At 38.1% G+C, this 12,055-nt stretch overlaps 1 protein-coding gene across 1 annotated transcript in view; it reads left to right on the plus strand.

Annotated features, from left to right (window-relative positions):
• Positions 1-1,962: 1,962 nt before the first annotated feature.
• LOC104545095 (protein kinase C epsilon type-like) overlaps positions 1,963-12,055 on the plus strand; it is a gene marked incomplete at its 3' end in the record, with an annotated part of 20,776 nt that continues 10,683 nt past the window's right edge. The window contains exons 1-2 of the mRNA XM_010190140.1: positions 1,963-1,981; positions 11,463-11,622. Of these exons, the coding sequence (XP_010188442.1) occupies positions 1,963-1,981; positions 11,463-11,622 (179 nt within the window). The remainder of the gene's footprint in view (positions 1,982-11,462; positions 11,623-12,055) is intronic.

The following is a 12,055-nucleotide window of genomic DNA, read 5'->3' on the forward strand; positions in this document are numbered from 1 at the left end:
TATCTTTCATCAGCCCTGGGTTCACTTTCATTGCTCTTTGCATTTTCTTTCTTGTCCTGTTTTGCTGAGTTTCTTTCTCCAGAATGAAAGGATTAAAACTCTGTCTATTTTGGTCTATTTTTTCCCCTCAATTCCCACAGTAAGGCACCTCATCATCCAACATCCCATCCTTCCCGCTTGCCAGCTGCTCCCATCAGTAAGTTCTTAAGCATTCTTGAGTATTACATCAATTTTACAGAACTACGAAAAACAAAATACATCTCGATCAACATATCTGTTGCCTCTTCAAAGGCTGTTTGCCAGTTCTTTTCCTCTGTGAGTATACTTTTTATTAGAGACTTAATCTGCCGTAGGTCAGAAAAAATGACTCTGTTCCCATTAGGTTACTTCTAAAAGTTGATGCTTAAAAACTTCTCTGAAATTCTAACTCTGCTGGAAATTAGGTGTTCACTTAAGCATCTTTTCATAAGCCAGAAGTGCTTTTCATTTTATATGAAAGCTTGAGCCACATGCTCTCCAAATTGCTGAAAATGTGAAAGACACTGATATGGCTATCTTATGAAAGGTTGGAAAACTGGGATTAAACAAATACGTGAACACTGGAGAAACCTTGGAATGTAAAGAAGACAGCAAAAGTGAGGAACTCAGAGTTTTATAACCTGCTTCAAAGTCAATCTTGTCCTCTGCCTCTGTGTGTGTCTCATACAGTAAGACACAAAGTTGGTTTGAAAACAGATATCCAGTGTACAGAGACAGGTAAGATTTTCCATATAAAGCTGGAGGGATGTCCTCCACTAGGACTTTTTTGTGCTTTTCAGTCTTTAGATGTATTAATGCCACATTTCTCAAGCCTTTCTCCATAACCTGAGGGCTAGATTCATGTTACTTCGTTTAACAAGAGCCAGGGTTCTCATGTAATTATATATTTCAGCTAGCACACTATGCAGAACATCAAATACTGCAAAACTTTGCTGGGAGTCATGGGAAGCAGGAGAGAGATCTCTTGACTCTTCTGCCTGAAGACCTGCAAAAGGAAGAATCAGCAGCCCATTTATATGAAGCAATCTAATATTACAAATTAGAGCACATGATGGAGCTGGTAGCAAACGCATGGTAGGTCCCAATTTCCTTCTACGAAAGTAGAAGGGGTTAAGACTTATCTCACCTTATTACTCTGGTTTTTTTTAATCATTATGTAGACTTTGGACAGTAAAATAACGTGTATATTGACATCCAAAAGCAAACAAGGAGCCTTAAAACTTTTCCTATTTAATCTTGTCACTGAGAAATACTTGTTCTGCAAATGATGGGTCATGAGGGTGATTATCCTCCTGTCCCTGTCATACATCACTCACCCTCAGTAAAAACCTATGTAACACATTCAGGCTCTACTGACAATATGCAAACTCACCATTTGCAATTACCTCATGATGCTGTGCCTATAAGCCTGTCAGGGAAAAAGAACATACAGTTTAACACATATTTCAATTTTTACTGTGCAATAGATGCGCAGAATTAACATCTAGCAGAACAGGTAAGCAGTGCTTTAAATATTGGAAGATTTCAATTGAAGTCAACTGCACAGTGAGTATACTCTTTAATATAGCCATATCTGGAAATGCTTTGCTAAATTGGGGCTTTAAAGTAGTATGCTGATAATAAATCATATGAGTACTTCAGGATTTACATAATGTATCTATTACTGTTCTCTGAATGGAGGCTAGTAATAATGTATTTAATGTGGAAAGACACAGATGGGAGAGTTGCTTTAATAGTGCTGCTTGTGAGTCAGAGACGTTCCTGATTAAGCTTTTGTCGTGTGCATATGGGGGGTATCAGAATAAGAACAACTCCTCCTACGTTTGCAGGAAAGACGGTACAAAGAGGGAATGAATTCTTTTGCTGCTGACTTTTCTCTCTAACAAATGTTTGCCAGAATTGCCCACTTTGGAAACAGGCGAGATGAGGATGTTGGTAGAAGGTAACAGAATTGCCATAATACAACCCTTTGTAAAAGATGTAAACCAGAAAGAGTAGTGACATGGTGGAACACCCATGGAAGTGTGTTGTGGGTTATGTATTAGGCTAAAAAGGGAAAAGTAGTGGCAGATGTTATTTATTGGTGGCAGCTGCCTTGAAGAACAGTCTTTTCTAAGGTGATGAGTTACACTAGCATCTTTCACTTTGTTTTATTCAGTTCAACGGTAGAGTTTTGAGAAATGAAGAGTCCAGAAGTTGATTACCTATAGACTCCTACACCATCTATATGAAAAAGGAAAAAATTATCTATGCAGTTCAAATCAGGACCCACTCTTTTACCTGTTGAGTACCCTGCAGACTGCGCTGCAGAGTAAAGGTATATCATGTGCTTTCAGCATGCAGAACCAATTTATAAAAGATGTAAGTGGTGAAACAAAAGGAGAAACCTGATTAAAAGTGCTTCTGATTCTATTAGAAAGCTTCATCTTCCTGTCAGGCTGCCTGGCTGCCGTCTATGGGGTGGCACTCAGGATTTCCATGATGCAGACCCAGCTTCAGGTTGCCACGGTGGGACTGCCTGGGAGCACAGCCTTTCGAATCACAGACAGTTGTGCAGGGCACTCGCTCTGCCTCGTGGAGGATGCAAGCAAGAGGTACTTTACTGAGAAGCAAATAAAGAAAAAAAATTAAAAAGCAAAAAGGATCACTTCTCCAGAGTAAACTTACTGAAGTTTGTGTATTTCTCATGTCTGCAATGGTGGCATCTCAGAATGGCATCTTTCCCAATTGAAGGCAAGGTTTCCCTTCCACTGTGCAGCCTGAATATGTGTAAAGCATATCACTGGCTTGAGCTTCGGTTGGGGTATAACCATTATAAAACTATGTTTTGAAAGAGATTGGAGATTTTAGCACGTGAGCTTTTTTACATGTTTTTCTAAGGTCAAGTGGAAACAAGTCACTATCAGGAGGGGGATCTGGAAATAGGATCAACGGAGTGACTGTGAGATTTAATCACTTAAAGGCAGGAAGTGGTTTTAATTCCCCTTTTTACCTTCAGGTATCACGGCTTTTCTGCAGCTGACATGTGACTGGTGTATCCATGGGGACCTGGTTAGTTCAAAGCAGCTTCTGTCCTGCTGTGGCCTGAGAAGTATGCAGAATTTCTACAGTCCTCTTTTTGGTGACATGTTGCGGTGTCTCTGGCCATCCCCAGTCCCTGTTATTTTGCATGGTGTACAAAGGGATAACAGTTGCCTCACTACAGATACTTTGGTAGTTTCTGTGCTAGCAAAGACTTGCTTTTTCAGATTGCCATTCAGTCATGCAGCATAATTTACAAAAGGGTTTAGTTTGGCTATTAGCAAAACAGCCTGCCTGCCAGAGAAGAAACAAAATACACGAGTGTGTTGTGGAATTTCCCTCACTGGAGATTTTCAAGAACCACCAGGAAAATGGAAGCTGGGATGCCTGAAGTACATGAGACCCTTCCCCGCTGCAGGAGGCTGGGCTTGGGCATCTCCTAGGTGCCTGCCACTTCTGCTTCTGTTATTCTGTGGCAAAGGAACGAAGCTGGGATTGAAAAAATATTTAAGAAACTACTCTTTACTGAAAGACCAGAAACCCTAGTCATACAATGTTCTGTTTCATCATGCTCTGTGTAGCTTTTGCAACTATTATAAAAAGACTGCTGAACTTCTCTGCTCTGTCACAAACACATGCTTAAAATACTGTCATTTGGGATCTGTTTGGTTTAACAGTTACCTCTGGGAAAAGGGCTTTGTCCTGAAATTTTCACAATGCTTGTTTTCCTTCTTAGCATCACAACACCATTTTCTTTCCAGGAGTGGACAAAAGCCAGCAGCTCAGGTGTTGACTCTGCAGAGAGGTCAGTTGACCCTGTGGATACTTCCATAGCCCAGAGCTCTGTTAAAATAAATGTATTTGTGTACAACCCTTTGAAATTTCATCTTCCGCAGCAACCTTAACTGTGATGTTTTGTCACGTCTTCCTTCTTTCCTTGAAGACAGCCAAATGACAGTCAATATGAATGTGTGTCACCGGAGTATTGACCACCACCAGCACCACAAGTGGCTGGGCGTGTTCTGAGGAGCACATTGCAATCACATGGACATGTTTGCAGACTTGCAGCAATAAGGATAGGGAAATCTAGTCCCAGGGATGGGTTTTGGTCTCATCATAGTTATAATAATCTTATAATAAAAACATAATGCATTATATATGTAGTTTCTTCATTCAAAATATAATGCATTGTATTTTTAGCTTTAATAAGTAGTTGATTTAGTAAGAGATATTGCACCTTTTTAGCCTGTCAGGACTTAACAGTATCGATACTAACACCAGGCTACTAATGCTACTCATTACCAACACTGTATCAACATGAGCTGAATGTCACTGCCACAAACTAAATAAATTTTCTTCCTGTAAGTTTATCATGTGAAGGTATAGCACAAACTGTTCTACATTTTACAGATTCTTATTTTACATTACTGGTTATTACATGAGTAGACTCATTCCTTTCTGTGGCATTAAGATTTTTCTCCTGAATAATAGCTTTAGTATTTACCATATGTAGAATGCATTTCCATCTCTCTAATTTCAGTTGCAGATTTATTGACGTAAGAGTTGACACTGTGTTTAGAGTGAAGCTGTTTGTTCATCCTGAAAGATAACACTGGAAGGCCAAAATAACCTTAGTTACCACTGATTTTTTTTATTTTTTCCTGTTGTCTGTGACATTGTCTCCTTTCCAACTGAAAAAGCTCTGAATTCTGTATTGTCGAAAAAGTCTTGGAAGTTGAAATTTTATTTTAAAAAGCCTTGAGATGTGAAACAGACTTCTCAGAAAACCTGCTGTACAGCAATAACTTCCCTGCTGTATTTCTAGCAATACAACTTCTTTTGCCAAATGGAATGTAATGCAAAAATTGTACTTAGAGGTTTTTGTCTTCTGGAGTCAACAGTTCCTATAAAAGAGAAATCTGTTCATTAAATACAAGATATATTAAAATATGCTGTATGATCATCTGAAGACCGTGTGTAATTCCATGTTGTTAATACCTTAAGCTTGTGTAAGTTGTCACTAATTCTGCAGGCACTGTGTGTATGGAGAGCATGAACATGTGAGGGCTCATCTCGAAGGCTTTCATAAGGAGAGTCTCAAAGTCATTTGAAGGAGAATTTTGCTTGAGCACCTTTAGGAATTAATCCTTGCTCACCCCCAGCCTCTGCTGCATCAGAGTGGATGGCCCTCAGCTGTGGCAGCAGCATCCCTTCAGCAACCAGGCTTCCTGCTCCTGGTTTTGAACGCTTGGTCCAAATTATTGCCAGCCGGCAAGGTTGGGACATTTGTGAAAACGAAATCAGACTTCTCCATGTGCTGCAATTACAATCACACCTTCAATATCTATGAGATTCTTTAGTACTTCTGGACTTTATGGTCTCCTTTATCAAATGGATCAAATGTGAAAGTAATTTCCATTTGAAAGGATGTGAGGAGTTGTCCCTCCAGCTTTGAGTGTATCAATGAATATCTTTATGATAATAAATAAGTACATAGAGAAGATTTGAGCCATCTGTAAATAATAATTTGTAGAGCTTTACAGTTTGAGTTTGTTATGTTGTTGGGATTTTTTTGGTTGGTTGGTTTGTTTTTTTAAAAAAGAAAGTAAAACAAGCCCTGAACAAAAACGTGTGCATGTCACAGGACAAATCACTTTTCTTTCTTTGCATGTCAAAGGAAGTTTTTAAATATATATAGGCAAAATCTCTCTTTTGGACAAGAATTCAAGTGTTTAAAGATAAGCATATGTTTGAAAGCAAATAAATTTGAGCCTGAGTCCATGCTACGAAGTCACCCACCATATTTAGGCTTGATATACTTTAAAATACAGTTTATTCTTCCATGCATTCAGTAAACAGCTCATGTTAACAGACGTGACTTGTCAAGACACCCGTCTTTTCTAAAACAAACCCATTCTGTCAGCATTTTTAGTTAATACTTATCGTCTTTGTTTTCTTTAACAATATAACATTATCTAAGGATCTGATTCTTCTCCTATTAAGCAAGAAATTTCCTGTCACCTTTCCTAAAGAAAGCAGATTTGAGATATATTAAACACAACCTCTATGTTTATTCCTTGTTAAAGAAAGGGACTGGAAATATACAACTTAGAGTAATTGCATGCTCTTTCTATGACTGTGGTAAACTATCCAGTTAATTTCTGTGTTCATCAATGACAGCTTTATGAAATTAGGTTGTAGCATTGACCTTGCTATTTTTTATCTTAAAGTTACAGAATTAGTTTATTTCATGGGTTTTTAAAACAAGGCTTTTAAAAGCAAGGAGAACTAGAAATGCAAATATATGGGGATTTTTTTCTAGCTTTTTTTTTTTCCTCCCTTTAAAGAAGATTAAAGCCTTGAAGGCAAAATCCTGTAACAGTTTTTGCCTGGAGAAATCTTGATGACAGTAGATATACTTCTACTGCAGAGCCCCAAAATAGAGTTTGGGAATAATCCTTTGAGACCTAATTTTGATGCATAATGATCTGGCTGCAGTCCATCCTGAAACCTGAGGACTCCTGAACGTTGTTCCTGCCCCTTCTCACTTTCTGACATAACTTAAGGCAAATTACCTTTCCTGCCTCAATATCCTTCCTCCATTTAGATTTTATATAGTGCTAAAACTGAAGCTTTATTTGATTGTGCACATACTGGTTAAAGTGGTCGTGTTTATATACAAAATACAAAAGCTCTTAATTTTAATCTTCAGCACTAAAACATCAGTATATGATCATTGTTCCTTTGCATTCACTGTTCACTCAGCCTCTGCTGTAATTACTGGTTGGCTTTGATGGGGCAGTAGCTGTTTATGTAAAACATCTGATTTTCTTCTTTTTCCTCCCCAAACCCTGTCTCTGTTGGATGCCAATCCCCTCCAGATGAGAGAAGTGTCCAGCATGTTCCCTTTTAGAAATCAGCATTCCAAGAAGCAGCAAATGCTGAAAAGCCTCTCTGTGCATGTAATCTCTCTCCCTCTTTTTCTGCAATATTTTTTCCTTTTTTTAGGTTGTCTGAGTTCTGTAAGTACTCGCAACATAGAGGATAAGGAACGGAAAGAGCACATTTTGCTACACGGGATAATTCTGTCTCTTGCAGTTAGTGCTCCACACTGAACCCTTCTCATTTCTGCTGAAACCATTTTAGTATGAAATGAGACCTGACATGTCCAGCCTTTATTATTTGCTGTACAGGGTCTTTTGCTTTCAATCTTCCTGCTTTGAAGGTCAGAGAGTATTCTGTGTTACTTTCTTATCTTTTAAATTATGACTTATAACACATACTTAATAGATACTACACAGTTAACAGTGTTAAATGTCGTTCCAGGCAGTTCATTTAAACATCCTTTTTGCAAGTATTTATGAATTTAGGCAGGTTTGCATTCCAGATTCTTCTGCCTTTTATAACACTTCTCCAAGAGCTTGGTGTTAATAAGTCTTTTCAGTCTTTGAAATTGTAGGCAATGTGTTTGTATGTATGAACAAGTCTGTAAAAGCAATTATATGTTTTTGTTTTCCAAATAACTCAAGAGTTACTCTTGGCTGCAATGAAAAGAAGTAGTGGCATTACTGGGTATAGTTTTGAGATGAAAATAGTTCTAAATTGGCCAGTTCTCAAGTACCATCATATAAAGCTGAAACTCAGTGTGCTGCATTGACAGTATTCTCCATGAGTGCTTGGAAATTATCATGAGCCTTTCTTACTCCTTCTTTTGAAAATGAAAGTTAAATAAATGCATTTAAAAAAGATAAGCTGAATAATATAAATGGCTGATGGACTCAAAATCAAAATAGGGAACAGAATGTACTTTATGTAAAGAAACAGCTTTTACTGAGGAAACGATAACCCTTTGTGACTATTTAGTAGAAATACTGTAAGAAGAAATTGTTGTTTATATTGGAACTTGCTTATAGACTGAATGCAGCAAATCCATTTAATTTTAATTTGAACTCTTTTGCTTAGAATAGAAATGCCACAATTGAGCAGTATGTAGTGTCCTAGTGGTATTTTCTAGGGTCTATTGTATACCACTGTAAGACTTCTGTTTTTTTAAAATACATTTAAAGGCCAGTTTTGTTTGCGATGCTAATATTTTTTCTGAAGTATGTCTTGAAAACACTAGTTGGCTGTATCACACAAGTGTTGGGGATTTTCCCAAGTATTCCCTGTTTTCTGATTTCATTTAGTGATTTGTGATTTCTGCTTTCCCACTTGCAAACAATGAGAGAAGTTTGGGGAGAGCAGAGTAGCTCCTTTTCTAAGGAGATGCCTTCAGACAGTTAAATGAATCTCTCTACTGTGGCTATTCAGTACAGGAGAAGTGGATTTAAATTTAAACACAAGACTATTGTTAGTGCCACCACAAATTAGTGGTTCACAACCCTGGGTATGAGCCAGCACAGATGTGATCATCTGTACCTGAGTCACCTGGGCCAGTGACTGCCTGGTTTGGTGCCCATGGGCCACATCCACGGTGTGAATCCTGCGAGACACAGCAGTGTTTTACTTGAGAACTGTGGCAAAGCGTTGCTGATGTGTTTTTGTTGGGTAGCAGTGAACAAGCTACCTGAATTTAATGGAAACTGAGCTTGAATCTCATGGGTGAACTAATTCTTCTTGTGAATTGGTCTGCTTGGACGAAAGGCTGATGTCCAGGCATCCAGTGTCCAGCCATGCACTGGTAATGCCAGATGCTACTGCAGCCCCTCAAAACAAGTGCTGCTGCTCGCTGATGAGCTGGGGACTCTGTGGGCTGTGACGTGAGGTGATCTGGAGGCAGAGTCATTGCTGGGCAGTCCCTGCTCTTGTACATGACATTCATCTGTGCAGGCTGACACTAAGGCAGGATGCGGTGCAGGGATTTGGCCAAGCGGTAGTCTTTAGTGAGAAACGTGGAACAGCAGACTGACAGGGGAGACAGTTTAGGGGAAACTGGGTAACAGACCTCCAACGTCATCTGAAGCAGACCAGGAAAACTACATTTTCCTGACTAAGCATCCTTCTCACACACAGCAGTGCTGTTTGTGTGGAAATTATATTGATACTGTATGGCCTGCCATTTAATCTGACAATTTCAGGACTGGTGTATTGCTTGTATCTTGTTTTAAGTCAGTGCATTTCTGAAAAAGACACTGTTTTGTTGTTTTATTTTGACTATAAGTGTTGTAAGTGAAAAATGGAATTTCATTAAAGTATTATATATAGAACTGAAAGTAATACAGTAAAATTAGTTTAAAGATTTTGTTGGCAAAAAAAAAATAGTGTCATGATATCGTGTTTAGCTAGCCAAAATAAGAAGAGGACTTCCATCTGCAGGTGGTTTATCTGTGAAGAATTACAGTTAAGACAAAAAAAGGACTCGAGTGGTATTGTAGACTGATTATCATATCAAGAGTGAACTGTGCATTGTCAGAACATCTTGTTCATTTCATATAAGCAGATAACTTTTTGGGAACCCTTTCCAGAAGAGTGGGATTATAACTTTCTCACATCCTGGCTGCATACTTTACCAAATTCTGCAATCTGGATGATAACCAAAAAAACAGTTCTGTGTTAATATAGAATTATTTCCTATAATAATAGCAATGTTTAAAAGCTTTCCAGCAGCTTTGTAAAGTCAATAAATCATTCAGAAGCTGGAAATAGGAGTCTTTGGTAGGATTTCCGTCCACCTACTTGTATGTATTCTTTGTAGAAGACAGTTTTTCTTTTGAGGGGCTGTGGTATTTATTAGACATCAGAGTTACACTTAATGCATAAAAATAAACATAATTGATAACTATTTGGTACTTCTTATCTCTCTTTTGAAGGGGGATCTAGAGCTATTGTTTTTTCATTACTCTTTGGCATAAATAAAAGGAGTAGCTTTGTGTTTAAGTCAAGGTTTATTTACTGAGAGCTCACTTAGAATAGAAAAGTAATGCCATTCTGGCCATCACACAGATGTGTCTTCTTAGGGTGAAAACCTACTCTGAGTATGAAGGTTTTGTAAGATGTTAATGTGTAAGGAGCTTATGCTTTTTAGTACATAAATAAATTTGGTAGTGTCATGGGTTTTAGCCCTTGCTGTGCAGTGAAAGAAATTGATCTCGATTCCTGGATCTGTGCTCTGCATTTTCATAGGATATCCATTCATTGGCTTAGTTTAAGACCATTTTCTCGGAATTCCTGAATCAATACCTTTTATTTTTACAAGTCTCAAAAATATGGTTTATTTCAGTGTTTGTAAAGGAATTTGAGTCTATTATAGATTTGAGCTGTTCTTGGACTTTCGGTTTTCTTTGTGTTACTATTAAATACTGTACTGTTTCTTGGAGAACTCATGCATACACAGAAAAGCTTGCAACATACCAAAGTTGGCATCGTTAGGCCATCGTAATGATTCAGAGTAGCTGAAATTCAGAGAATGGCAAGCGTTAAATACATTTCAAAGTGTTATATGCACTGAAGTAGTGAGTGCATAGATTCAGTTGGCAATGGATGACTGAACGTTGGCCCCTCCAGATCTAACATTCTGTCTTGCAGAGATATGAGTAGCTCAAGGAGTGCTTGTTAAAATCTGTCTTTCGTTAGCAACTGTGTACTGTTCTTCATTGCTAATTCATCTTTAGCTTTTGCTTAATACATACTAAACACTATGGAGGTATTAGTGATACTTTTCAAAATAAAGCCTTGGGAAGAGAGGCCCAATGCACTCTGGAAGACTTTTTCCAAAGGTTTTTCATTCTGAGATATATCAACTTGATTTTTATACTTCCTTTACCTCATAGCCAATTGAACAGGAATTGGTTAAGTGGAACAACTTCATTCCACTGAATGGTTTGCTGAAAGTGTATTAGTATCAAAGTGGATTATTAGAGCCTGAAGCTCAGATCTCAATCAGGAATTCTACTAAGTAATCAGTTCTGGATGGCATTTTTGTTCTACCTGATAATGTGTATTTGTACTTCACTTTCTTGCACTTGCGTCAGCACTTTCTGAGTGTGTGGGGATCAGGGGATGTTGGAATTTGTTGATGGATTTTTTTTTTTTTGAAGATCATATGAGATGAGAGTCCGACCTGATTGGAGAACCTAACTGTGTTTTTACCGTTCAAGAGGTTGTCAGTGTGCTTGCTAGTGCTAAAGTGCAAAAAACTTACTCCCAGTTTAGCATGAATTTACAGATAAAGGTTTAGAACAAATAGAATTTCCTGTACTAGGCAATTAAAACCCTTGCCCTTTGGTAATTGATGCTAAAAAAGAAAAAAAAAAGTTACCCACAACTTAGGGAAGTTATCTTGCATTGCTAGCTAGAGAGAATTGTTTTCATTTTTGGAGAATATTTCCTTATGTACTGCATTTGAGTTTTCCCGCATTTGTGTCTGACACAGCCAGTGCTTATTGTTTTCTCCTCTGTTTCAGCACCCAAAGACAATGAAGAACGTGTGTTCCGGGAACGTATGCGCCCCAGAAAGCGACAGGGTGCTGTGCGACGCAGAGTACATCAGGTTAATGGACACAAGTTCATGGCCACCTATCTTAGACAACCAACATATTGTTCGCACTGCAGAGATTTTATATGGTATGAAGCAACTTTGACTTTGCTTTCTTTGAAACTTTGAATTGAGGAGTTAACATACCCTCCTGTTTTGCTGAAATATAAGTGTCACAGAGTAGTAGGCCTTTTCCTCTTCATTTTAATATTAAGCTGTCATCAGTTTTGCAGACACTAATAGACTGTTAAACCTCCATCACAAATGTTAGAGTTTGTTCTGTTTGTGGTTTTTTTCTCCTCTGAGCCACATAGTTCAATCTTTTCCTGTCTAGCACACACTATGAATTCTAGGTAGACTAGAACTAGACGGCCAGTCTAGTGTTCTGTAGATGCCTAAGTGTGAATTTAGACCTTATATTAGACATTTACATTTTTGGCAAGATGACTGAATTCTTCATTAGATGCTTAAGGATTACCATCTTCCTCCTAGTAAATGCCAAACTCTCCTGTACATCCTGCT

This window comes from Mesitornis unicolor, unplaced genomic scaffold (genome assembly GCF_000695765.1).
Source record: "Mesitornis unicolor isolate BGI_N332 unplaced genomic scaffold, ASM69576v1 scaffold26218, whole genome shotgun sequence".
In the NCBI taxonomy this organism is placed as follows: domain Eukaryota; kingdom Metazoa; phylum Chordata; class Aves; order Mesitornithiformes; family Mesitornithidae; genus Mesitornis; species Mesitornis unicolor.